This window comes from Silurus aristotelis, assembly GCF_946808225.1.
Source record: "Silurus aristotelis genome assembly, chromosome: 10".
Taxonomy (NCBI): domain Eukaryota; kingdom Metazoa; phylum Chordata; class Actinopteri; order Siluriformes; family Siluridae; genus Silurus; species Silurus aristotelis.
In genome coordinates, this window is record NC_139583.1 from 22,811,805 (window position 1) to 22,839,234 (window position 27,430).

The 27,430-nt window shown below is 36.7% G+C and overlaps 2 protein-coding genes and 1 long non-coding RNA gene across 5 annotated transcripts in view; 1 reads left to right on the plus strand and 2 right to left on the minus strand.

The window, feature by feature from the left end:
* LOC310732588 overlaps positions 1–27,430 on the minus strand; it is a 325,505-nt gene that overhangs the window by 267,897 nt on the left and 30,178 nt on the right. The gene's annotated exons all lie outside the window — the stretch shown is intronic.
* p2ry2.1 (purinergic receptor P2Y2, tandem duplicate 1) lies at positions 1,650–4,859 on the minus strand. 2 transcript variants are annotated; one of them, XM_083551558.1, is made up of 2 exons: positions 4,472–4,859; positions 1,650–3,562 (listed from the first exon to the last, which is right to left on the minus strand). In XM_083551558.1, the coding sequence occupies exon 2, from the start codon at positions 3,544–3,546 to the stop codon at positions 2,566–2,568; it is 981 nt and encodes a 326-aa protein (XP_083407684.1). In that variant the 5' UTR covers positions 3,547–3,562; positions 4,472–4,859; the 3' UTR covers positions 1,650–2,565. The 2 variants fall into 2 exon arrangements, with proteins under 2 accessions (XP_083407684.1, XP_083407685.1); XM_083551559.1 differs by having other exon boundaries at positions 4,468–4,762.
* fchsd2 (FCH and double SH3 domains 2) overlaps positions 5,642–27,430 on the plus strand; it is a 94,321-nt gene continuing 72,532 nt past the window's right edge. Inside the window, exons 1-2 of one of the 2 annotated variants that reach the window (XM_083552955.1) lie at positions 5,642–5,936; positions 13,142–13,239. In XM_083552955.1, the coding sequence (XP_083409081.1) occupies positions 5,916–5,936; positions 13,142–13,239 (119 nt within the window). In that variant the 5' untranslated portion in view covers positions 5,642–5,915. The remainder of the gene's footprint in view (positions 5,937–13,141; positions 13,240–27,430) is intronic. The other variant, XM_083552956.1, reaches the window with a different exon arrangement.

Sequence of the window (27,430 nt, forward strand, 5' to 3'; positions counted from 1 at the left end):
TTGCTCTTCTCAGATAGGATTTTTAGTTGTTCATTTACACTAAATTGGTAATAGGGCTTTCTCTTCTTATGATGCTAAACTATGGAATTCACTTCTGGCTGATATCAGACTCGCACTGAGATTCCATTTACAATTTTTTCAGATAGATTTAACTTCTTTGATTTATATTTGTAATGTAGATACTTATATGCTTATTTTTATGATTTGTATATATGCAATTGTGTTTTTTAAAGGCAAAGTGCCTTGAGAAGCTACTTTTAAACATGCTACATGTAATAAAAGAATATTAATATAAGGATTGCTAATAATTTGATATGATCAATACAATAACAAGAGTAAATTAAGTGCCAATTATTTGCTACCGTAATTTAATTTTTCATAACCTGACTAAAATATATTGTTTGCATAGTTTAGTGTATGATGCCCACACAATTTATAAGGAGTCTCTCTGTCGGTGTAAATCCACTGCAAATATAATGTTTCATAATATGCAAACGCTTAAGGGTTTATATGTGAGTTTGAAAACTAAATAAGTAATTTTTTATCAAAGGAAGCTATAAAGAGGAGAGGATTTCTAAATAAACCAACATCAACATGTATTTAATATAAAGCATAAGGTTACTTAAAACTTGTGGATTAAGAAATATTTAAACAAAGGTTTTTATAGGTATATTAGAAAAAGGATAGCCGGAGGTATCAGGTGTATTTATTGTATAAGAGATTATTATATAAGAGCAAAAAAGTGGAAGACAAGATGAGTAAATATTAGAGATAAGTTAGCATGCAGAGAAGTTCTGTTTTATGTTTGTGATAAAGACTTGCTGAATCAATAAAGTGCAGAAGATATAATGTGAAAGCTGTGAAATGTAAACAATAATAATGTCTTGGAAAAAAATTGAAATATTTGTTGCTTTTAATGTTAAGGATCTCCTAAAAAAACATTTCACACACTGATATTGAAGCTAAAGCAAAAATGCAGCTTGTGACAGAGAACAGTTTCACAAGATCGAAACATTCCAAAAACAGGCAAAACGTCTGGTGCAGTACTGCATATACAGTTGTGAAATTTTTGCCTATTTAATCAAACATGAGTGGTTATTAAACAACGAACCAGCTAGTCATGCGTTTATGGTCAGTATCTACTTCAGTTAACTAAACTGAAGCAATGTGTATGCACTGCAAGGAATGAATAAAATGCAAAAAAACATACATTGCAATAAATAAGAGAGAAAAGCCCTACATCTTGATCAGAACATCTTTAAGCATTTTAAAAGTCATTTCAAGGGCAGGTTAGTCTTAGTCTTAGCAGGTCAGAGTTGCAAGTATCGAGCTAATGCGATCTACACACAAAAGGCTTTGTTAAATGCAGTATTACTATTAATATAGCAAGTAAGGCCACAACTGGTTGTGTTGTTGTGAAACTGATGATGATTATGACTTTAACATATTTTTGTTCAAATTTGTTTAACTTTTTACTTTCAAATATTGCCTGCAAGACCCAACTTGTTGTGATAACAAAGGCATTTTACAAGGAGCAATCTCAATAAATCAATATTAAGAAAATCATCATACACTAAGAAAATGCAATTAATACTATTAGTATTTTTCTGTGACTTTACTGAGCTGATTTCTGTTAAGAAAATAGAGACTTTTGGATCACAAAACCTTTTTATTACATTTTAATCGAAACAATTACAAACATAGACGTTCTAAAAGTAAAACCATTTACACTTTAAGCTTTGTTATGTGTAAGCATGAATGGTTTTGTGATCGTTGTATTTTCAGCCGTTTTAATTTAGCATCAGTAGCAGGAAAAGTAAAGTGCAGGTTTTGCTGATTTTCATGTCAGCAATTCTAAATTACATGCAGTAAAACCTTACCATCTGAGATATGAGTTATAAACAATCCTCTTGGCCAATATTATTATGTAATAATAATCCAACACATTCATGTCCCTTAAACACTTAATAACGCCCACGGTTATTTAAACGTATGTACACTCTATAAACAGAAAAATGGATAAATCCTCATTTGTTTTTTTAGATTTATACTGTCCAAGAACAACACAGTGGTTCTTTAGATTCTAACATCCTAACAACAGGTCTACTGAGCTTGCTTTAGTTTATTAGTTTCTCTACAGAAAAATTGTAGTCTTATATGGATTTAGCATAAATCAGTCTAACCAAGTACTGCTTGTAAATAAGATCCGGGTTGGAGAGATTTACCAAATGATTCCTAAAATCTTACTTTTCAATAAAGTATAAAAAAAAAAAATAAACCATGAAATTATTATAAACGAAAAAATTATTGAAAATAAAAACCTATTCCTCATTGTGATGAGATATTTCAAAAGCCTGTACATATTCAACTATTTCTGTTTGTGAGAGAATTTAGAATATTTTTTGTAATTTGAATGACAATTTGGAGACATTTCAAGGTAAAAAAAACCCCCAAAAAAACCATCTATTTTTCTCAGCAGTCATGAAAGCACATTTATGGACTTTATAACTTACTTTAATCCATGACACTTGCTTGTCCTTTAGATCCATATTCCGAATTATTTACTCACAAAGGGGTCGAGAGGCATTTGCTCTCCTCCTTTCTCTGAGACTGCTTGAGTTTTTTGCTTACACTCCGTCGGAAACCCTGGCCTGCCATGAAGTAAAGTATGGGGTCAAAGCAGCTGTTCACACTGGCTAGTGGCCTTGTGACCTTGTAAGCTACATTAGAACCCTCCAACAGTGTACAGTTCACTTTGAAGTATCGAAAACTGTAATACAGACTCCGTGTGAGATGGAAGGGCAGGAAGCAGAGTATAAAAACCAGCAGCACTATGACAATCATCTTCACTGATTTTTGTTTGGACCGCTGGGATGTTGCACCTCCTATGGTGGTGGTCTCTAAAAGTTTCCGCACCATCAGGCCATTGCACACTAGCACTAATGCAAAGGGTATCACAAACAAAATGACAGAAATGACCGAGCTATACACCATAAAATAATTAAACAGGGCCTGAGATGTGGTGTCATGGCAGACTTGATGCGTGGTTCTGGAAAAGTAGAGCACAGGTGCCTGGAAAGTGAGAACAATTACCCAAACAAGGACTGAAACATAACGGGCACGGCGAGCGTTAACCCATTGCATTGATCGCACCGGGTGACAAATGCCAAGGAAGCGATGGATGCTGATGCAGCTTAGGAAGAGGATACTACCATACAGATTGGTGTAGAAAAGAAAGCGGATCATTTTGCAGAACACTTCAGTAAATGGCCAGTCATTCTTGTCGGCATAGTAGTAGATCAGAAAGGGTAGTGTGAGGATGTAGAGTGTGTCACACACTGTCAGGTTGATCATGTAGATGGTGTTGGGGCTCCAGTGTTTGATCCGGAACAGGATTGAATACAGTGCAGTGATGTTGAGTATCAAGCCTACTAAAAACACCAACCCATAGCTGACAGGTAGTAAGATGTACTTGAAGTCCTCATTAAACTTGCAGTCATATTGAGAAGTGCTGTTGGTGAAACTAGTGACATTTTGGGCAGCCATCTTGCTTCATGGAAGTCTGTCAAAATAAAATAAAGAATATATTTAAGCTTTACAAGGTAACAAACTTTTGACTGATCTAAATGTTTTAAATCAAAGGGGAAAAAAATCATTCAGAAAAATGAATTCCCCAAATGTTTTTAAACTGACCTTTGTGCCAAAAGAGTATAAAACCATGTCGTTAACCTTTACATTCACATCTGATTGATCTAGTTCAAACAATCATTTTTATCAAATAAAATAAGAATGAAATACATTTGCATTGCTAAAACTCTGCCGTCTGCATTAAGGCATAAACAGGATGTTTGTCTTAATGCCATTCTATTTGTTATACATGTGCATGATATTGTTTTTGAAGGGAACTCTTTGTATTTGATTTGGGAGGAGGCTATCTAAGTAAACAGCCACTTTGTTCTGGTATGACGCCTGTTCAAATCGAAAGGTGCAGTTAGAAAATTGTCTTCAAAAGTATCTTAGCTATATATATATATATATATATATATATATATATATATATATATATATATATATATATATATATATATATAGTAATCCCATGATTCTGGATATTGGACATGACTCAAAAGCAAAGCATTCCAAGGTTTTTCAATTGCAAATGCTACATGCAATGTTTAATCAAAATTTGAGTCTTTTAAGACTATAAATGCAATATTAAAAATTTCAGTTAAAGGGATGGCAATTATAATGACATATCTAGTCCATTAATTACTTATGTATTTATGGATTTCACAATGTGATCAAACACATGACATCAGCACAAAAATGCGCTGGAAAGCAAGGACTCTTTAATTGATTGACAGAGCTTAGGTTGTTTGCCAATTTTCTCTACTTTAATAAAAAAAACACCCCAAAAAAGTGGTGGGGTTTTAGTACTTGCAAAAAGCATATTTCAGACAGGAGTACTCACCGTTGTAATGATGAATCCAGAATAAACACCTTGTTTTCTTTCTTTCTTGTTTCTCTCTTGGTTCCTCAGGTAGTACCTCTTGCACCCTTTCAGTTGTGAAGGCGTTTCAAATTAATGGGCAAGTCACAGCTCGTTATCTGCTGACTGCCTCTCTCCCTCTATCTTTCCTTTTTGTCGTTTTTGTCCTCTATATTTGTTACTATCACTTTTTTGAGTTTTGCTGAAATATCTACTGAATGAATGATGGTATGACAGACGCTTATGAAGGCATCAAGGATCAAGAGGAATGCAGAGAGGGAAGCGTCTCTGTTTTCACAAATTACCTTTCTAGAAATTCACTTATTTCACACACACACACACGCGCGCGCACGCACATACCAGCATGTACTGCATATGCATGAATGTACAGTAAAGCTACCCTTATAATAATTGTGAAATATATATCTCTACAGGGTTTGGTTTATGTGTTTGTCAAGTCTGGAATGCAGAGCTGTTCATGTAAAAAAATGTTTTGAACCGTTAGTAAACAAACCTGTTTGTATGATAATAAATGCCAAATATTTTGTATTCTGAAAATCCGGTGCCAAAAAGCAGAAGAGGAGGATAATAAAATATCTTGTACTGGGTTGATGGCTCAATTTAAACTTAAATGTTTATTATCCTGGGTCTAATATTTTGTAATGAATAATAATAATAAAAAAAAAATTATACGAATATTGCAGCCCGGCTAGCTCAGTCGGTAGAGCATGAGACTCTTAATCTCAGGGTCGTGGGTTCGAGCCCCACGTTGGGCGAATAACTTTTTTTTTTACCCTTTAATTCGAGGGTTTGTTAAATAGGCTACATATTACAACTGATATCATTAATACATATAATATAAAAAAAATTTATACAACATTTTTCAAGTGAATTAAATTGATAACAGGCTATAAGCTTTCTAAAGGGGTGTTTATATATCCTTTAGAGAGTGGGGATTTGTAAAGCATTATCATTGTTATACTGCGCATATGTATGCATTTTGTATACAAGATAAGAAGTATTTCAAATTAAGGGATGGGGGGGGCAGTTTGGCGTATGCGTGCAATAATATGCAAAAAGAGCAATGGCTATAAATGTGCACACTAGGTGGCGCTGTGGTCAGTGTGGTGTTTTCTGCACCGCTTAATGCACTCCGGGTTTCCTGTGTGTGTCGCTCTCGTGTCTCGTATTCAATAGAAAGCCTGCAGTATTTTTTTCCTCTAGACACGGTCAGTCTATTCTCTCATATTGCTTATGAAGAGTGGAGCTCATCTCATGCTTTCATGGCTGCGCGAGCGATGATCTGATCTTCCTCCCCTTCCCCTTGTCTGTTCCCCTCCTGGTGGATTGTGTTTCTCGTCCCCTTTTCTCTCTTTTTGGACTTCACTATTTTGGACTTGCGCTTTCTTCATGTCCATGTTGAGCCATGCAGCCTCCTCCGAGAAAGGTAAGAAAAGTGCCCTGCTCTCCACTTTAGGATGAAGAACAGCTCTTGGTTTGATTATTTGTTTGTTTTGCTTTGTTTGATTGTTTGTTTGTAGGTTGGCGCGCGGTGTGTGTGTGTGTGTGTGGTTTTTTTTGCCTCGTGCACATTTCTGCCTTTATTCGCTCCTAATTCCGATGGTGCATTGATGGATCTACACACTGATAGGATTTGGGTTCCTGGAAAAGCATCATGTTAGTCTTTATGAAGGCATTTTCTGTAGAAGCTCCTATGGAGAAGGTGTTTTTTTTTAAAGAGTGATAGACCTTTAGGTTGTGACACTATTGCAAGATGTTCTGTTTTGGTCAATTACAGTGCAATTTCTGCTTTTTGGACCTGTGGCTGTGTTGCAATAATATTGCAGCTCACTCTTGAGTCTTTCACTGTGCCTGTGCATCTGTAGCAAACAGTGACAGGGCTCTTGAGTGGGATTTTATGCTTTCTAACAGACCATGCTTAATGATTTGTCCCGCCCCCCCCCCGCAAAAAAAAAGAAAAAAGAAAAGAATAAATAAATAAATAAATAAATAAATAGGGCAAAGGCAGTTTTGAAGAGATTGAACAGACTGGTATCTCTTATTGAATTACTGAATGATTTAAGCAGGAATGGTGTTAGATTTCAGAAATCTTCCAGGCTGCTGCATCTTCAGGAATCGAGGCACATGCTGACTTTGCATCAGTGTTTTTTTCAGCCACCGTGGACACCTTGAATAAAACCCAGTCGACCCTTCGGCATCGGCGTGACAAGGTTACGTCTGACCTCATGTCACTCTTCTGTCTCAGTGCAAACAGGAAACAGGGAAGGTTGTCGTTTGAAGGTTGAAACGTATGCTGTCAGATGTGAGCAGAGTAAGAGGGTACAGTTGGAGATGGAGTCGAAAAGCCACACAAAGACGAAGCTCCCTTTCATTTCAGTCTACAGTCACAGTACAGTCTGAGGTGGATGGGTGGCTGGCCTTATTTTCTTTTATGATTTAAACATGAATCAGGATGGGTTCATTCATTCTTTTAGGAAGCGTGCCGCTCAGAGACATGAGATCTCGAGCTCTAACGGTCGATTAAAATCACGCCAGAGATGCAGACGTGTCCTTTGTGACATGCAGCCGGCTGCTTTCCGTCCTGTCCAGCTCATGTATCCCCGAGGCATATTATATGATGATATTTTATTGCTGTGATTGCAAAATCTCATATCTTTTGTCAATAATACTATAATATTATTATGATTTTTTTTATTACAACAAATACAAAAAATTATTTCTTTATTTTTGTGCAACTCGTTTGAACTGGATGCTTCTCTCCATAATGGGGCCCTGCCAGTTGTCCTTTCAAACCCTTGCAAATTGAGTCCGACCGCTTCCCAAACTCCTTTTTTTTTTTTCTTTCTTCAATTCCAGTTATTGCTTTATTGTTCTCTATTGTCCATAGCATTTGGTGCACTCTATTGTTGGACCCGTGGCTTGTAACACTGTGTGCCAACGAACAATCCAAGAATGTTCTCAGGCTTCTTTTTCGTTTGTTATGCTGATGATCACCTGGACTAACCTTCAGAGAATGGTTTCTGAACCAATTAGGCTAAATCCTTTCCTGCCGAGCAGAGCGTTGGCTCTGTAATTAACAGCTCGTCCCCAGTTATTAGTTGGCCTGCCCGGGCTCATCAGTGCAGTCCCACAGGGTGACCCAGGACATCAAAATCACATGCCCTGGTGTTGTTCATCAGTCCCCTGATGTTCATCAGCATGTTGACAGGTGATATACACGATTCTTCAGGTGTCGCTGATTTCACTTAAGCGTGATGCGTAATCATCAAACACTTCTCGTGTTGTCACACTTGTGCTCACGATATGCATTTTTGCTGATCGTTACGGCTTACAAATCGGCTCCGGTTTGGACATTCACAGTTTCCTCAGGGAACCTCAGCTAATTCTTCTTCTTAATACCATTTGTTTATTCAGGTGTGACTTACTGAGATTAAACATTTCTTGTACAAGGGAGCCGTAGCCAAAATATTCAACTAGGGACAGACGAAATAAGGACCTACTTAATGCAAACACCCAACGTGAGAGCATGCAAAGACTTCCCGCTCACTGAAGGGCTCCACCTTTCACATGTCTCTCATGCCCTTTAATGTGATTTGTAATGATCATGAGGTCAGCACCCCTCTCAGGGTACATCTGAGTCATCATTATTGTGTACTGCTGGTATTGGATGTGTTCATTTGATGTGCACTCAAGTGCAGCGTGCTTAAAAAGTGTACATTTAATGCTTGGAGTGTGTTTCTTGTGATGGAAATTCGGATTAGTCCCTACCTCTAAATGTCAGGAAAACAGAAAGACAAGACACATTTGGACAGAAAAACAGCATGGACAAGACCCTCCTTATGTTTAGCAATGTATTGTACAGTTGATGCTTAAGACCTTACAGAAAGTCTAGAGTATATCCAGGAAGTAACTTCATAGGGAAATAAGGAAAAAATACTGGGAAACTGACTTGGTGGATGACATGTTTGACTCCAGGAATGGGGATTTGAATCCTGTCTCTGTCCTGTATGTTTCCCCCTACGGGTGCTCTGGTTTCCTCTCCCTGTTCAAACAATTGCGTTGTAGTCTCATTTCAGAAAATGTCTGTATTGTCCGAATGGGTGTGCGAATATGTGCAAGATTGTGCCATGCTAATGGATTGCCCTGAGTTCCCTGGGATATGCTTGAGGCAGTACTGCAAATGGATGGACGGATTATTACTGAGTGATTTATACAATTAAATACAGTAAGAGACCGAATGGCACAAGTATATTCTTTAATTATTCAAGGCACGAGCTTATCTTTATAACATCGCCATAAAATGCATTGATGACAGTTCCAATGAAAATGCTAGTAATAAGGGAGAAATGACCTAAAACGGATCTACCTTTTAATTTTAATCACCTGCAGTAAGTTCTCTGTCACTGAGAAGCTAACTGGCTAGTAACTTCAAAATAGAAGTATTTTTTTTTAAACACAAAAGAAATGTTTACAAAATAGAGAAATATCTTTGTTGGTTTAACTCGGTTTTGAATCGCAGCAGCGGATAGAAAGTAAAATGCAGTTCAACGAAGCAACATGCTGGTTTGATGTTTACGGTGGTTAAACATGGGATTGCAATGATAACGGTGACATTTTGTGAGAATTACTGAGGTGTAATTCCTGCACAAATATGGTTTTTGACATATATATGTGTTTGTGGTGTTTAACATCAAACACTTTACCATTACACTGGTTAATGAAGGATTTATAATATCTATAGACATGCAGCCCGTTCTGATATATGCACAAGTGGAACTGTAAATAGGAAATGGAAAAAAATAGAGTTTTTAAGGATGCATCGATTCCATGTCTACATATTTGATTAGATATCGGTATCGAATTAGCACGTAAGTGTTATCTGATGGCCCATACTGCTTCTTTAATGATTCTTTTCACAGTAACATGTGCAGCTTGTTAAAAGAATGTGGATGAGAATGGTTTGATGTATTTAATCAGCTGTTTCTTTTTTACTGGATAATTGAATCTATCCTAGGTCTGCTGTTTATGATCAAATACATTTTGTACAAATAGGCCTACTGCACTTTGACTGGGTCTTGGACAACTTCCATGGCTTTTGCTTTATAACTGCAGGGCTGAGTTATGTCATTATACTAATTAGACTTCTTTCTATGGCTGATACCACAGGGCTGTTGATTAATGTTTGCTGTAACCTGACAGGATTTCCAGCTGTTATTCAAATAACATGTTTATATTATCTGCTTGTTCTGATATGTTTTTGTTTCTATAGTCTACTTGCTCAAGATTAAAAATAGACGGGTTTCGAGCGACTGTTTGTGTGTTTTAACAAGTGATATCAGGAACTAACTTGCTTTATGGACACTCCTCAACATGAAAGATTGCTATTCATGTATGCTTTTGTCCTTTTAATTTGTACATGTTGGCAAATTGTGTTCTGCGTGGAATAAAAGAAGTTTGGGATGTGCCGGAAAGAATTCACAGTGCCTCACTTTTTTCAAATTTTTTTTTTCATTTTATATCTTTATTTTAAATTTGATTACATTTTGTAATCACTCCTTTGTTATCTTGAAATCGTTGTCACCACCATGCTCCAAAGTTCAAAGTTTGTTTCTCTTGGTCTCAGAGTCCTTCAGGTGCCTTTTGGCAAACTCCAGACAGGCTGTCATGTGCATTTTACTGAGGAGTGGCTTCCGTCTGCCCACTCTACCATACAGGCCTGATTGGTGGAGTGGTGTAGAGATGGTTGTTCTTCTGGAAGGTTCTCCTCTCTCCACAGAGAAATGCTAGAGCTCTTTCAGAGTGACCATTGGGTTATTATTACAGATGATGGAGGTCACTGTGCTCATTGGAAGCTACAATGCTGCAGAAATTTTTCTTTACCTTTTCCCCTAAATCTGTGCCTCGCTACAATCCTGTCTCTGAGGACTGTATGAAAACTTTTCTAGACATTTTATGTAGTTGATCTGCATTTTAACATTAGAGTATGCTTGGAAAAAATATCTCCCCAAAAAGTAATCGTTACAAATGCAGTTGACGTCCTTGGACTTCATGGCTTGGTTTGTGCTCTGACATGCACTGTTAATGGTGCGACCGTATATATAGACAGGTGTTGCCCTTCCAAATCATGTCCATACAACTGAATTTACCACAGGTGGACTCCAGTCAAGTTGTAGAAACATCTCAAGGATGATCAGTGCAAACAGGAAGCACCTGAGCTCAATTTTGAGTGTCATGGCAAAGGCTGTAAATACTTATGTACATGTGAGTTTTTTTTTATTAATTCTTTATATAATTCTTTAATAAATTAGCAGATTTCAAACAAACTTTTTTTATACTGTCAAAAGGTGAAGCGCTGTGAATCTTTGCCGGATGCACTGGATATGGGAGCTGTCACAATGCAATTGTATAACATTTAAAAAAGACAAATTGTCTGGAAGCAGTTGATGTTATGAATATTGTTCTATATTGAACTGTACTGTATTTTTATCTCTTTTTCAATAATATATAACACTGTATATATAAAAAAACGCAATTTCCTAACAAACCTGCATGCATTACAGATATTCAGATTAAAGGATTTGCTCTAGGAATGTGGTGTGGGTGAGATAAAAAAAATTTTTAAAGACTGTATGAAAGCTTCTCTACACATTTTATGTAGTTGATCAGCATTTTAACATTATAGTACGCTTGGAAAAAAATATCGCCCCAAAAAGTGATCTTTAGAAATGCATTTGTCATTTTTGCCATGGGTCAATCAGTGTATGCATCTGGAATGATTGACAGCCCTGCTTCCTTCTAGCCCATTCACTTTAGTGGTCTTTCTGATGATCTTGTGATCTTTAACTTTAGTGGTCTTTCGATGTCTCCATTGATTTCACTGCTTAAAAAAAACACATGTCAAGGTAAATGCAGAATGTTTTATGTCATTTGGAAAATAAAGTCTTATCATTTTATATTCCAATATCTCACTTTAGAAAAGTAGAGTTTTAACAACAGTGCTGGAAATGGTCGAAAGAGAAAAAAGACCAAATTTAATATGACTAAAAGGAGGTATCACAGAGCTAAAACTATACAATTAATTTTAATGGTGATAATAATTGAAAAGTCAATAAAACTGCTTCTGGGTTCGAACTTCCGCTGTGTAATAACTTTTCCATACAATTGTATTTTATTAGGCAGATAATAAAAATCAATAAAGGCCTAATGCCAATTGGGTGACAACTGTATGTGTACATTACAAATACGTGAATTCATAAAGGTGCAGAAGGTTGCGAATTGACAAGTTTGAGGCAGGGATCCGGGGGTTAAGAATTGGGTAGAATCTCTTAAAAATAGTGTGGCCTTGTGAAAAAATTCGAAGTACGTCTACAATATCATATTATACTACAGTTAGTTGCTGTGCACAAATTTGTTTGAACAAGCGGTGTTCCAAGAATTCTGCTATTCAATAGAACATTACTGGTACAATTTACCGATTGAATCCCTACTCTTGAATGACTTCACTACATGCAATTTTAACTTTAGCAATACTTTATTACATAGAAACAGTGACTATACTTACAGCAGGCTTTAAGTCAATCTCTACATTGACATCCCTTGCCCTGTTTAGCTTCTTTGTGAACTATTTTCCTAATCAGAGCAAAAATGAAATATTTTTTGTCCATATTGTGTTGTGCTTGGCCATAAAATTTGAGTCTGAAATCTCTTGGTGATTAAACAGAAAAAAGCAGCCTTGATTATATTCAGTATAGCAGTATTCGTATTAATGCAGTATACATACTGTATATATTAATGTGGAATTCTTTTAGAAATTTCTCCAGTTAACACTATATGGCATTAACATAACTCTCACCCCTTTGATTCTCTTCAAACTTCTCTTATTATGCATATTAGTTGGAGGCTTGCACTGTTTATATAAATGCTCGCTCGTGGTTGCGTTACTAAACACTATGGCAGCGTCTGTTAAATATGGATCTAATCTGATCCAACATTTTAGGGCAACATAAGTCCAATATCAATATTCAGATTGGAATTAAAATCAGATTGGTGCATTGCTTATTGTGTGGTATCTTTTGATTTTCGTTTATAGACTGGTTCAACTTTCAGACCTCTACACCACCGTACACTATACATTTAGGATTAAAAAAAAGGATAATTAATTCTAAAATTTAATGCAAGCATAAATTCTGCCCAGGTTCGATCCCCGGTCAGGGATCCAACCCCAGCCATTAGGGTTGCACAAGCCTTAGTGCCGGTGCCAAGCCCGGATAAATGGGGAGGGTTGCGTTAGGAAGGGCATCTCCCGTGTTCTTCCGTGACAATAAAGCACACTTTAAATGAAACTGAGCTAACTTGAGAGGGCAGAACATCAAGGTCTAGTTATGTCACAGGTCGTGCTCATTGTGTTCGTTATTAGCAGGTGAGGGTATTTCCCTTTTGTTTTGTCTGGAAAGGTCACATACCCAGTAAATTATTGAGGAGCAAAATAACAGGCATGTGTGTACGTATATAGCTGTGTGTGGGTGTCTGTGAACAGTAAACTTTGCCATTTCTTCATTTAATTAAATAATAGATCTCTTTCTCTCTCCCCACCCCCCTCCCCCACCACCCCCCATGTGTGTTTGCATGTAGGTAAAAGTCACACAGGAGCTGAAGACCACTCACACAGAGCAGCTCACCAGACTTCACTTTAAACACCAGACCGAATGCGACTTACTGGAAGACATGAGGTAAGCGTTTAACCCCCCCCCTCCAATACACACTTTCATAATCACTCATGAACAAAGGATCGGAGTGGAAATTGGGGGCGGAGTGGGAGGTGGTGCAAAAGGAGAGCAGGAGGAGATGAGGGCTGATGTTTTTTGGAAGAACACCCAGATCAGAAGACTCTGGGCATGATGAAAGCATTTCCTTTGCACTTCCTCCTCAGAGGCCACACGTTCCCACAGCTGAACGTCACAACTGAGACCAATGTTCTTTCTCGTATGTGTTTTGTACCGTTCTTAGGGTTTGATTTGTTCTTTTTTCGTCCTGTGACAGATCTAGTCTTAAAGTGGGTGAGCTTGCTGTGGCAAAGGTGTGTGTTGAGAAAATGCACCTGAATGGAGTTTAACAACTGTTATGTTGTCCGTTGTTATACAAATATGGGCCAGGTATATTCGTATAGTCATCGAAAAATGCTCATATCAAACGGATGCTTAGTGTTTCCCCGAAAATAAGACATACCCTGAAAATAAGACCTAGCATAATTTTTCAAGGTGCTCGTAATATAAGCCCTACCCCGAAAATAAACCCTAGTTAAGAGTAATGTAATATTAATATAAAACATTAATAATAATAATCATAGTAATATTATATTAATATAATACCAGTAATATAAATAAAAATTACTGTAAGTATTTGTAAATACCCAAACGGGTGCCATCGAGAGGTATGATAAACAGATGACCAGGCTGTATCAGGTTGTGTCTAAGTGGATGTGAGATACAGTGTGTATATATATATATTTATATATATATATATATATATATATATATATATATATATATATATATATATATATATATATATATATATATATATATATATAAATATATATATATATATATATATAAATATATAATATAGATTTTTGTACCATACATAAATAAATCTTCCAGTAATTGTTGTACATGAAAATATAAGATATTCCCTGAAAATATGGGGCAAAAATTTTAGCTGGGGAGCAAATGTATTTACAAAGGATTATTTGTCAGATTTGTTTTCATAGGGACTTTGAGCTGGACCCCATAATCAGCTTTTTTTTTTTTTTTTTTTTTTATATATATAAAAGAAGAAGAATTAAATATCTAAAGTTTTACTTTCTGGCATTATCACAAGCAAGCATTTATTCACTACATTAATAATTTTATTATGGATGGTCCTAACAGCGTGAAATTATGAAAGGTGCTCACAAAACAAGTGTCAATTAAGGCACACACATGCAGACAAAAGCCTTTATTCTCAATAGACATATTTAACTATGTGGCACCTCCACAAGGGATCTCCAAAAGGAAGTTGCTCTGCAAATCAACTCTGTTGAGTGTGTGTACAAGTGTGTGTATTTTAAGAATAACGGCTGTTGTCTATCCATGTTTCTGTGAGCTTGGTAGCACAATTTTAAACACACTGCATAGAACCATGCTCCCAGAAGCAACTGCTTTATACAATACCCAGCACAGCAACACTTTGCTTATTAATCCCTAATTAATTCCCCACCCTCATTAGCTTAATAGAAATAAATGCAGACTGCCGCTCAAAGAGCCAATCTCTCCAAATAAAAAAAATCATTATGCACTTTTTATTTCTGATTTTTCTAATTTCTTATACAATAGCTTTGCATTTGTCATTGATGCGTGTCCTTCTCAGTCAAGTTCCACCCCGTACACTTCCTGATGACTAAAATATGATAATTATTACAACCATGCAAGTGATGTAATGCCTGTTATTATTTCTGAAATTGCTTTGGCAGACCTGGCGGCTCTCCAAGGCTAATATAGCACCATTACTGTGTAGCACTCGGCTAATGGTGTGCGTCGTTATCTTTACGCTCCACAGCAAGAAACCTTTATAAGGGCCACTGTAACTGTTTCCCTGAAAATTAATGTTTTGGGAGAAAATAGTAATAACATGAGGAGTAGGATTGGGATAATGTAAGTCAGCTGCCTGATCCGCAATTCCTAAATTTCAATCCCTTACATGTGACATTTTCGCAATAAAATGTCATGTCTAGTCAAAAGTTTTGGTAGCTTTTTATTTATATTTTGTTGATATAGTTGTGTTATAAACTGAATGTGAGATGTACAGTATATAGTATGTATAAAAAGCTAGCATCAGATTAAATCAGTAGTAATCGATAATGAAATCGTCAACGAATGCCGTTATCGATTAGTTGAGCTGTGAGCCCAACAGCAACAAAGCACAGTAGATTGTGAAATGACGGACAGTACAGGGTCAAACGGCAGCAGAAAGTCATTCAAGGCATGGAAGCATTTTATATTTAACACAACAAAGAACACCGTAACCTGCAAGTTATGCAAAGAGGAGTTGGATGGAAGTACCACAGTAATGCACGAGCACATGAAAAGAAAACTGGTGTCATGGATGGAAGTATAACATCAGCATGGCGACCAGAAACTGTATAAACCTCATCATGCGAAAATGGTACAGTTTAATGAAGTGCTATCGTGTGTTTGTTTGTTACTTCGGGAAGTCACACTGGATCTGTTCTGTCGTGACTCCTGAGCATATGGTTGCGCAATCAATTCCATCGTGACCTGATTTAATTAAACCAGTGCGAACAAACACTAAATATAAAAGTAGCATAACGCTAACGCTAGCAATATGGATTTATTTAGCGCTTTGTGTCTAGCTTTAAGAATTTCACTTAAAAGAGATAAATCCTGACAATTCTGCATATGGAGGGAGTAAATGAATGAAGGATGGAAGGAATAAAGACATTTGTTCAAAAGTATACTGAAATAAGTAGAACAGTTAAGAAAATAATATCTCTTCAGAAAATTTAATATTAAATGTAAAACACACACACTTACATACACACCTGTATTACCTAAATGGGGTCTAACAATTGTTATTTTTATTAAAAAAAAAATGATAAATTATTCAACCAAATCAGGCATTTTATTTAAAATTGTTTGACATTTAACCTGTTCAAATGTTGATAATCACAAATGTTAATAATAAAAAAACTGCATTAATAAAAGCAATAAAAATGAATAAAAGCAATTTTATGTTTTGCATATCTTCCTCCTAACCATCCCGAAATTGAACCGAACCATGACGTACCAAACCGTGAACTTTGTATACTGTAACACCCCTACCCCCAACCTCACCATATCTGCAATTATATACATAAAAAAATAAGTATATGAAGTGTCATGTATACAGATCCATATGTAGTATTACTATAGAAACAAAAATGTGTTTTAGTGAGTGCATTTATGTGAAGCTGTAATTTGATGTTCATTTGAAACTACTTTTATAAAATGTTCTGAAAAGTCAATATAATGGTATCTTTACCCTGACTGTGTTTTGAAGCTAAGAAAGAAATCACTGAATTCTACAAAAATAAAGTTTTGTTGCCAATTTCTCTTTTTTTTTTTTTTCCTCCAGGCCTGGTTTATCCTCAGCATTGTGCATTTAAGAGTTAAGCATTTCCTAATTGTCTGCTTGCATCAGGTGTGTGGGAGTAGTGGCCACTAAAAAACCCTGTGTTTTTCTAGGATTGAGCTTATTGAGCATTTAAAATGTATACTCGAGGCATGATTGTAGTGCTTAAAGCTTTATTCTGCACAATGTTGTGATAGAAGCTTTCTCTAAGCATCAAGGGAAGGAGAAAAATGAAGCCTTTGTGGTTTTTCCAACTCAGACCCATTGTTGAGGAAAAAGGAGTCTCATTGATGTGAGAGATGACCCTTGCCAATCCCACCCACAGACACACACATACAGACACACACAGTGGTCCATACAATTCTTTTAAGGACTTTCCATTGGCCTAATTATTAATGTGCTGATTAATTATATACCTACACCTACACTATATGGATTAAGTTTTTTGGACCTCTGATTGTTTGTATGCACTTTGTGAACTTTTCATTCCACATTTAGACCCCATTTGCTGTTCAAATAACTTCCACTCTTCTGGGTAGAGCTTCCACCACCATCCAAAGGTCAAAAGTGTCAAATAATCCTATCCTTGTGGGGACATTTGGTTCTGTTCAAGCTATTTAAACATGCTTTTTTTACACACACACACACACACGCACACACACACACACACACACACACACACACACACAGTGGTCTTGTTGCTTAAATCAATCTCACAGCAGGATGTACGGTCCTTCATTGATCGCATCTCCTTTCTGATCCTTCTGAACACCGTTTAGCTGGCTGCTGCTGATGCCATCACTTGATGTTGTCACATGACCAAAGCTGGTATTAGTCCTACACCGCATCGCTCACATTCGCTCTAAAATAGACACACACTCGCAACCATAATCCCAGTGCTTTGTTTAAGGTTTTATTCTTTGCACAGAATAACAAGCGCTTTCCTGGTATACTGTATCTAAATTCATCCATTGTTTACCGCCGTTTACATCCGTTGTCCTCCTTTACCTTCTGTTCTCCATTACCTGTTATTGGTTAACTGAACAACGAGGAGGCTTCTGTTCAATTGACTGTCGGCAGAAAGAGCGGGGTGGGCGATGCAAAGCATTATGGGAAATAGTTTAGCACTCCAGAGAGGCATTTATGCTTTTAAATAGTTGAAAGGAAGTTTTGTGGTTCAGAATCTTGTGGATGGTGGCAAAAAAAAAAACAGAAACAAAGCGGAGAGGACAAGAGAGAAAAAGAGTACTCTTTGTGTTGTGTGTGTGTGGAAATAATTAATTCCAGTGCATTCTGGGAACCTCAGTTCATAGCGTGTGTATGTGTTTTGTAAATAGCTGGAACATCGTCAGTAAAATGGCGGTGGCATTTAATTTGATCTGTGCTAGCATAAAGTAAAACAAGTTTGCACTTAAATGAAGATTTCACTTCACACACAACTAATTTACAAGCTCAAGCAGACTTCACATGCATTAAAAAACAAGATGATATATATTTATATATATATATATATATATATATATATATATATATATATATATATATATATATATATATATATATAATATAAATTTGAAAGTCTATTTGTGTATTTTGTTTCCTATAAATACTGTGTAAACCTTTTGTGACTAAAGCCAACAAGAATTCCAATGTACGTTTTTCAATGTACCTGGGCAAATGGCAATTAACTTGAATTTATCAAACTATCAAAAAGCCACAGGTGAAACTCATTTGTTACCTGCCTGTTTGTCCACCTTCTCTCCATCCACAGCTGAAGCTCGGCCACGTCTCCGCTGCCATAATGTTCAAAGCAAAACATAGAAGACTATAAAACAAAGTAAATATCAACTACTAATTATCAAGATGATCAAGTACTTTCTACAATCCAAGACACCTGATTAAACAGAATCTTATTGCTTTTAAACAGTTAATAGACGGTGCAAAACCTCCTAATAAATAATCCCAATGTGAACTGTGAATGTGTTTTCAAATGTGCAGCAGTATATACAGAAAGTGATGTGCGTGGAAGCACTTCTTTTCTGCAAGCACTGAACACTGAAGTTTATACGCCGCACACTGCAACAAGTCGGTTTGCATGACCGTCGTCCCAGAAGGAAGCCTTTTTTGAAGCTGACTCAAAAGAAAGCTCTAAAACGGTTTGCTGAATACAACCTGTCCAAGAGAATAAATTACTGGAACCATGTTTTGTGGTCTGATGACTAAGATTAACTTTTTTGGCTCAGATGGTGTCCAGCTTGTGTGGCAGTGCCCTGATGGGGAGTACCAAGAATATTGTGTCTTGCCTACAGTCAAGCATGGTGGTGGTAGCATCATGGCCTGGAACTGCATGAGTGCTGCTGGTACTGAGGAGCTGCGGTTCATTGAGAGAAACATGGATGCCAACATGTACTGTGACATTCTGAAGCAGAACATGATGCCATCCTTTCAGATTTTGGGGTGAATTGAATTTTTTCAACATGAAAATGACTCCAAACACATCACCAAGATGACCAATGCCTTGCTGAGGAAGCTGAAGGTGAAGGCAATGGAGTGGCCAAGTATGTATCCAGATTTTAACCCTATTGAGCACCTGTGGGGCCTCCACAAGCAGAAAGTGGAGAAACACCATGTGTCTAACATCCAGCAGCTTTGTGATGTCATTATTGAGGAGTGGAAGAGGATCCCAGCAACAACCTGTGCAGCTCTAATGAATTCCATGTCCAGGAGGATTAAGACAGTGCTAGATAATGATGGTGCTCACACAAAATATTGACACTTTGGACACAGTTTTGGCATGTTAATTTATGGTGAACTCACTTTTTTTTTGTCAGTTATTTAGAGAATAATGGCTGTATGTTGAGTTATTTTATAGGACAGTAAATCTGTACTGCTATACAAGCTGCGCATTGACTACTCTAAAATATATCCAAGTTTTATTTCTATAGAATTGCCCCCTGAGAAGATACAAAAATTGCTGAAATGTGAGGGGTATACTTACTTGTGTGAGATACTAGTATACTTTATATATACAATATGGCACAATTTAATTGAATACATTTATGGTCACTTACTCTGATGGCTTGCACTGAATGGAGTCAGCCAGGATTGCATAGTTCGTACAGTAGCTGCTGGAAATGAGCCTCGAGCAGACTTCCAAATGATCATCAGTCATGGTCGAACAGTATTTGGACTTAATAATCTTCATTTGGTAAAAGGCTGACTCACATATATAAGTCGAGTCACTTAGCTCACTGGAGTTTTACAGTAGTTTGCGCACATGTGGTGAGCCGTGTGTTCGTGATCTCAGACTGGCTGCCCTGTATGTCAATCAAGTGGCAAATGCCTTAGGCAGGATAGATGAAAGATGAAAAAAAATAAAAAACTACTTGTCGATCGCAATCGACGTTTTGGTCACCCCTGATGTATAGCCTTTTTTTTTATTTATTTAATTGTGTTGCATGATTTATAATTATACCAAATCTGTTCCTATAGAAAAGTTCAGGTTTCAGTAATTGTCTGTATTCCTGTGATCTAGAAACTAGAAAAATACTTACCTTAAAAAAAATCAGCATTTCAATACACACACACACACACACACACACACACTCACACTTTTCACAAAAAAATAATTGACTTATCGGCCACTCTCGCCAGAGGCTTTGCTGAGTCAAATTTGTTTGGTGTCGAATTCTGTAAATCGAATTTGTTTGGTGAGGAATTCTGTGAGTCAAATTTAATTGATGTGGAACTCTGTGAGTCAAATTTGCAATTAAAATTTATAATGAATTATTATCTTATGTGTGATATCTATAGACTTTTTTACTAATACGTTTTTTGCGACCTGGTAGCAACTATTGCGCAGTCGATTGAGGAACTCTAATATCAACCCCTCATGTTGGTTAACATAAAAAGATGCATTCACAGCCTGTTTGTTCACAAGCAACCGGACTTGACCCAAGGAATCCACGTATAAATTTTTTGGATTGCTATTCTGATTTATATGAAATTCCTAATGCTACTTAGTCAGGGTTGCAGAGGATCCACAATTTATCCTGGGAATGCTGGTGTGCAAAACATAAGATTTTTCTATTAGAAAATTTCACTGTTTATAGAAAAAAAAAAAGCAAGCAGCGCACAACTCCTCACTAATCATTTGGGCTCGGTTCGGTCTGAGGCAACGAAAAGTGCATTGAGACTGCTGCCCCACATCACAGGCAACACGAAATATCAAATTTAATTACCTTTATCAGTGGTGTTCTATTGGCCAGATTAAATCACGTTATTCCAGCAAACAGGGATCTGCAGCGCCACACACTCTGGCTCTGTTCAAAATCAAAACCTCTTGAAAGTTTTAACACATACCAAGCAATTTAATAAGGATAAAATCCTCTTTGTTTTATGCAATCATATACATTTAATAATCATGTGCACGGTACAGATCTTTGAACATTACATATACATTTACTAAACCAGTACAAGGAAGCACTCTTGCTCCTTTTATTGTTTTGTGACCTTGACCCTAAGCTTTATTTATGTCATGTCAATGCTAAATATGGAGCAAGGCACGTAGTTTAATCGAGACTATAGTAACCAATTAAATGTGATGTTTTCTTACAGTAGGATTAAAAGTCCTAGTGGTCATCAATCTATCTTGGCTCAGTTATTACGTACGTGTAGGGCAAAGCAAGCTCCCTATTTAAAGCGAAACTGACCAGCCGATTTTAGACCCACATCTTTAGCACCCACTGAGGTGAAAGACATGTTTCACATTCAATAATTACGGTCCAGCTGAGCGGTTCTATTCGTATGTTTTTGAGCACAGCAGTTCTCCAGATCAGTCCATAGTAGAGTTTTATAAGCACTGTTGTGAATGTACAGTAAAATTTACCTTGCAACAGTTCTTTAAACTAATTAGCTGACTTTTCTTGCAGTTATGTCCACAGTGTGTTAATAGCATTTATGGTATCAGTGTTGTGTCAGTATCACACTCATCACAATGAAATTATTGTACATTCATGTTGCTTATTATTTCATATCTCTAAAATCGAAACTAAATCAGGCCACAGTATCCAAAATCCTACCATACTGAATGTGGTAATTTGATTAAGCCCACTAAATAAATAACAAATATTGATTACTATTTCATTTCTGTTAGGATTTTTGAAAAAAGGTTTTCTTTGTACATAATTGAAATACAAGCACAAGTTCTTTGATGCATTAAGTGCTTTTTGCATCATTGAACGAGCAATTGTTTAGTTGCACATCTTTTGCGCGAAATTACAACAGGGCAAATCCACACACTTCTTGCCTGTGTGGTGAGATTACACATGGCTTCACCCGGGCTGGCACTCAAACGGTTTCTAATTGGAAACACAGCTGTGGTGAAAAACAAGGTTGTGACTTCGCTAACCCCGGCTTCATCTCATTTCACTTATAATTAGATTGCAATCGATTAGCCTAATTCTTGGTACTTTGTTTATCGTCCCACTTCTGTCTTTATTTTTCTCTCCTTTGTCCTTGTTTACTCACTTTCTCTCACTCTGGTGTTCTCTCTTCACTTAACCACAATTGCTCTTTCGTGTTCCTCCTTACCAGTAAAAAGGAAGCTTCACTGAAACATGTACACAAGCAGGGTTTGGTTTTCGTTTCCAGTTCTCTTCACGGTCACAAACGTACTTACTTTCAGAGTAAGATGTTCAGGCCATAATAGTTAAATATTTTTATTTAAAAAAATAGCCAAACACTATTGCCGAAACAGCATGTTTTATAGCTTTATCATGTTGACTGATAGGATGTATTTTTGCCATCTTGTTATATTTTGAATTGAATTGACCCTGAATTGTTTACATACCAATGAATTGGAAATTTTGTTTGTTGTGTGCTTGTGGCTTTTAAGCAAATTCCACAGTTTATAGCTTGACTGTGAACCATTAAATTCCACAAAAGAGTGTGTGTGTGTGTGTGTGTGTGTGTGTGTGTGTGTGTGTGTGTGTGTGTGTGTGTGTGTGTGTGTGTGTGTGTGAGACAAACTAAACATACTGTGAAAGTAAAGCCAGTTTTGATGGGCCTGATCAAATTTTAATGAAAGTTCATGACCAAGACTAGCAAATGTCTGTTTTTCTGGATCGCAGTGCAGCAGTTGGACAGCCGAACACTTTTCATGTCACCATAGCAACTGTTACATACAGTGATATGTAAGAAACATTAGGAATGCATTCATTTTTGACAGCACATCTGTTTTGCTGAATACCCAGGTTTACACATTCTGTTTATTTGCAGCTTACTGTGGAGAATGTTGGGAAGATCTGCTAGCCACAGGTGGAGGGATTAATTATAGCACATTATAGCATATTTAAGTTTTCTTTGTCAACACTGGCATTGTTTTCAAGAATAACTCTGGTATGGGGTAGAATTCTCAAAGTTCCTAAGTTTCTTTTTTGTTTTGTTTTTTCAGCTTGATTCAGACATGTTAATAGTCGTGGGTTCCTAAAACTAACAGTAGCCTGATCGTTATATCCTCTGTACTGCTTTATAATTAGGTGTTCTGGGGCTGGGTGTAATTATTGACTTTAAGTGTTGTCTTCCCCTTCCAGGCGACTTCCTGGAAAATGTCTTCAGACTTGCTGTCTTAGTTGTTCCTATTCCATCCCCTTCTTTGTATTCTTAATTGTTTTTCTTCAAATATGGTCTTTTGTTTTGCTACACCAAACTCACCACTAAAACAAGCAGGCTTTGGTAATATGACTGTATAGTTGTTCTAAATGTTTGGGTTTGCTAGCTTTTGCGCTCTCACATTGTTCAGATCAGTGGGACCCAAAGATGATCTCAGGCAGATTTTACTCTTGGCCGATTGACCTTTGATTTACATTTGAGGAAACAATTTGACAGAAGTTTACATTAGAAAGAACAACATCTGGAAGCCACATGGCTTCCTCATTGCAGGTTGTTTCATCGTTCAGAAGCAAGCAACAATCCGATTGCATTGTATGCTTAGGAGTCTCTCTCTTTCTCTTCTCTCACTGTTCTACTTCTGTTTTTAACAAACTTTTCCAACTTTCCTTCAAGGGAAACCCCTGTTTTTTTTCTAATACTTAAGTAAAATATACCCATGACATTTTGTAAATGGCATTAAATAGTGTAAATAAGAGAACATTAGGCAGTGTTCCATTCAAATCTTCACTGATTTAAAGGCCATTACTCTTTATTTGCTTTATAATGCTTTCAATTAATTAATTATTATTATTATTCTTTACGTCAGAATGCCTGTTGAATTGCGAGATTTGTGTTTGACTTTCACTTGTGAGAAGTATGACTCATTGCACTGCAACTTTCTGAAACTGTACTGTACATAGAGGTGATCAGTTACAGATATTTAAATACATTTTACAATGTAATACAAAAGAATGGTATTTTGTTCATTCATAGGAATGTCACTGGTCATAATAAACTTGTCTCTTAGAGAAATGGCGTGTGGTAAAAAAAAAATTTCATGAGCCATATGATTCCGTTTTGCATTTCAGGGAGGAAAAGATGGGATTTTCTACTTTTATTGGTGAGCTAAGCCAAATGATTTGAATTCCAGACAAGAGTTTAAATTAAATGTGAAAAAAGAGTCCTATTTTTCCTTTAGAAGACGTCCAACCATAGATGTAGCTGCATTACAAGGCTTGCCTCCTTTCTGTTTCTTCTCTTGCAGTGTAATGTTTTTATGCACTTCAGCATCCTGCTGTGGGCTCCATGTTCTTCACTTCTAACTATGACTGTACAAACAGGGTTTTTTGGGATCATTTGGATTTTTTTTTTCCCCAATACAGCCTGATACAGACTGCTGAGAGCATAGTGACCAAATAATACAAAGCTAAAAAAAAAAGTGTTTTAAATATATTGCGTATAGCAGAAATCTAAGAGGCTTTTCAGGGCATGCAAAAGTAAAAAAAAATACCTATGCACCTATGTATTAATAACACAAAGGACCCACAATCATCTCTGATCTGCTTCTATTAACACTAACAATACAGTAATGTAAACCCCAAACTGTTCATTGGATATGTTTTACATTAACACAATCAACAAGGACCACCTGCACCTTGGACTTTATTTATTTAGGAAATATGATCATTTGCACTGCCTCACTTTACAATCCCTGCACAAACTGTATAGTTAATGTCTTTATCTTTTTATTATTTTATTTTCCTAGTTTTCATATTTTTCAATAGCACCCGCACACCATGACAAATTCCTTCCATGCAACCCATGATACTTGGCGATAAAGATGATTCTGAGTGTTTTACCACTGAATTCTGCTTTGTTATCCCCAGTTTTGACAAGGCAAACTCCATGAACATATAGCTTACATATAGAGCTCTGAATTCAACCCTATTGTGCACATTTGGGATGAATTGGAACACTGACTGCACCCCTGGACTTCTCAAACCTAAATCAAAAAGCACATACAAATCATATGATTACGTTTCCACAAACTGTTGTCCATATAGTGTATTTATCAATGCATTTCATGAATAAATCCACATTTTTTATGGCTTATGATTGTGGCTGCTGCACATTTTGTAAGTGCTCGCAAAATCTTAGTTCAATCCATACGTGTTAATTGCAGTATAGAGAAAGAGCCATCATATTTAGCGGAGCTTTTAACTTGTCTGCCTTTTCCGTAGGGACATCTTGAGTCATAAGTGAAATTTTCGGCCAGCTGCTTTTGTGCAATTTGTACTTGAATAATAGAAGAATCTGAAGGGAATTTTTGATGCTTGACTGAAGTCTGAAAGTTGGGTTGTGGTAAAAGGGTACATGCAATAAAAGAGGAAACAGATTATTGGAAGTACTTATAACTGGGTGTGTCTTCCTGTCTGTTTCTGACTAAATTCTTTTTTTCATTTTTAGAAGTTTTTTTTTTTTTTTTTTTTGGGGGGGGTTGTTTAATGTGAGTCATCCGGCAGTTCATCAGAATTTTGACAAATGACAAATGTGAGATTTCATAGAGAATGGTTTACAGACGTTCTGGCAGTAGAAGCGTTAATGCTGTGCTAGAGGGTTTATTTAATCTCAAAATTCTTAAAGCATTCTGAAGCAGACTGAAAGGGACAATTTTTGGAGTTGAGCTTTTTAGATTGAGATAAGTAGTGTTGTAGTTGCGATAACAACTGTACATGAAGTGAAATAGAAGAGGGGTTTGGACAAGAGATAAACACATTAGACCAACTGAAAATTGTGTGTGTGTGTGTGTGTGTGTGTGTGTGTGTGTGTGTGTGTGTGTGTGTGTGTGTGTGTGTGCGTGTGTGCGTGTGTGCGTGTGTGCGTGCGTGTGTGTGTGCGTGTGTGTGTGTGTGTGTGTGATATGCCATGAACATACCCCCACCTCTTCTTTCAGCCCCATCAAACTATGTAAGCCCATAGCCATGTTTTGGATTCAATCCAGGGCTCATTCAGTTGATAAAAGCGTTCACTGGAGTTTCAAACAGGAGTCAATGCGGAAATTCCTGTCTTGTAAAAGAACCAATTTAATCGAGCCCATACAGAAATGAACAATATAGCTTTGAACACACACACAGACTCTCACTCATATATACACACACACACACACACACACACACACACACACACTGTACCCTGATAGGGAGCAGCCAGGCTTTTTTGGAAAAAGAAAAACATACCCAACACATGATCTGAATGTTTATCCACACTTAAAGCATGGTAAAACATTTCTGTCCATTTTTTAAATTGAAGAAATTTTGCAGGTGAATGCTAACATGATATTAAGTAGAATCGAAACTTTTCCTAGTTAGCTATGCTTAAGGCATTGGACTTTTGGATCCATGAGTTCAAATCCCAGTCACACCAAGCTGTCACATCTGGGTCCCTGAGCAAGGTCCTTAACCCCATAGCTGCTCAGTTGAATGAATGAGATAAATCCAAGTCGCTCTGGATAAGGGCATCTAACAGATGCTGTAAATGTAGACTACATTTAGTTGTAGTTATGGACGCCTGTAGGCTATATTGCTGCATTGGTGTTGGCAAGTTTGAGGATCATATGGAACCTGGATACTTTTTAAAAGCCTTGGCAATGGCTGCGCTACCAAGAGTTCCTTATTATTATTTTTATTATGATTAATATTATTATTATTATTATCGTTTTTATAATTATTAACTCTACAGGTTATTAAAATGCTTCCCAGAATTCTCAACCTGAGAAAATTGCATAAAAGATCTATTAGGAAAACATTTTTCAATGTCTTCAAAGGCTATAGGTAGGTATATATTGCTATAGGTAGCATTGTTGACTAAATTGATCCAGGTTGCATTTTACACATAATACTCATATAAAAGGTATGTTTTTATTCTCTAAGAGAAAATATGACAAATCTATAATTTTGTCCAATTTTTTTGAAGGTCTGGAATTCTTTCAAACACACTGGGGGTCTGAACAACTTCTTTCTTCTTCATATGCTGTTCATTACCACTGCTTTTTTGTAACTACCTCCTGCCTTCTGGCTAGTCGGAAAGCAGCCGAGCTCAAAGCACTAATAAAACGCTCATCTGAATGTTTCCTCTGTTGCTTATCAGGATGGAGTTTAAGGTTGCTGTCACCTGACAGCTTGAGACAGATTGAAAGAGACAAATGTTTCCGGGTGGTTGGAGGGCAAGGATTAAGTGGAGTAAAATTGTTAGGGAGGGAACATAATGTGGGTATTGGCTGCATTATTTTTAGTTTAATATAAGTTATTTTGGGTTTTCTTT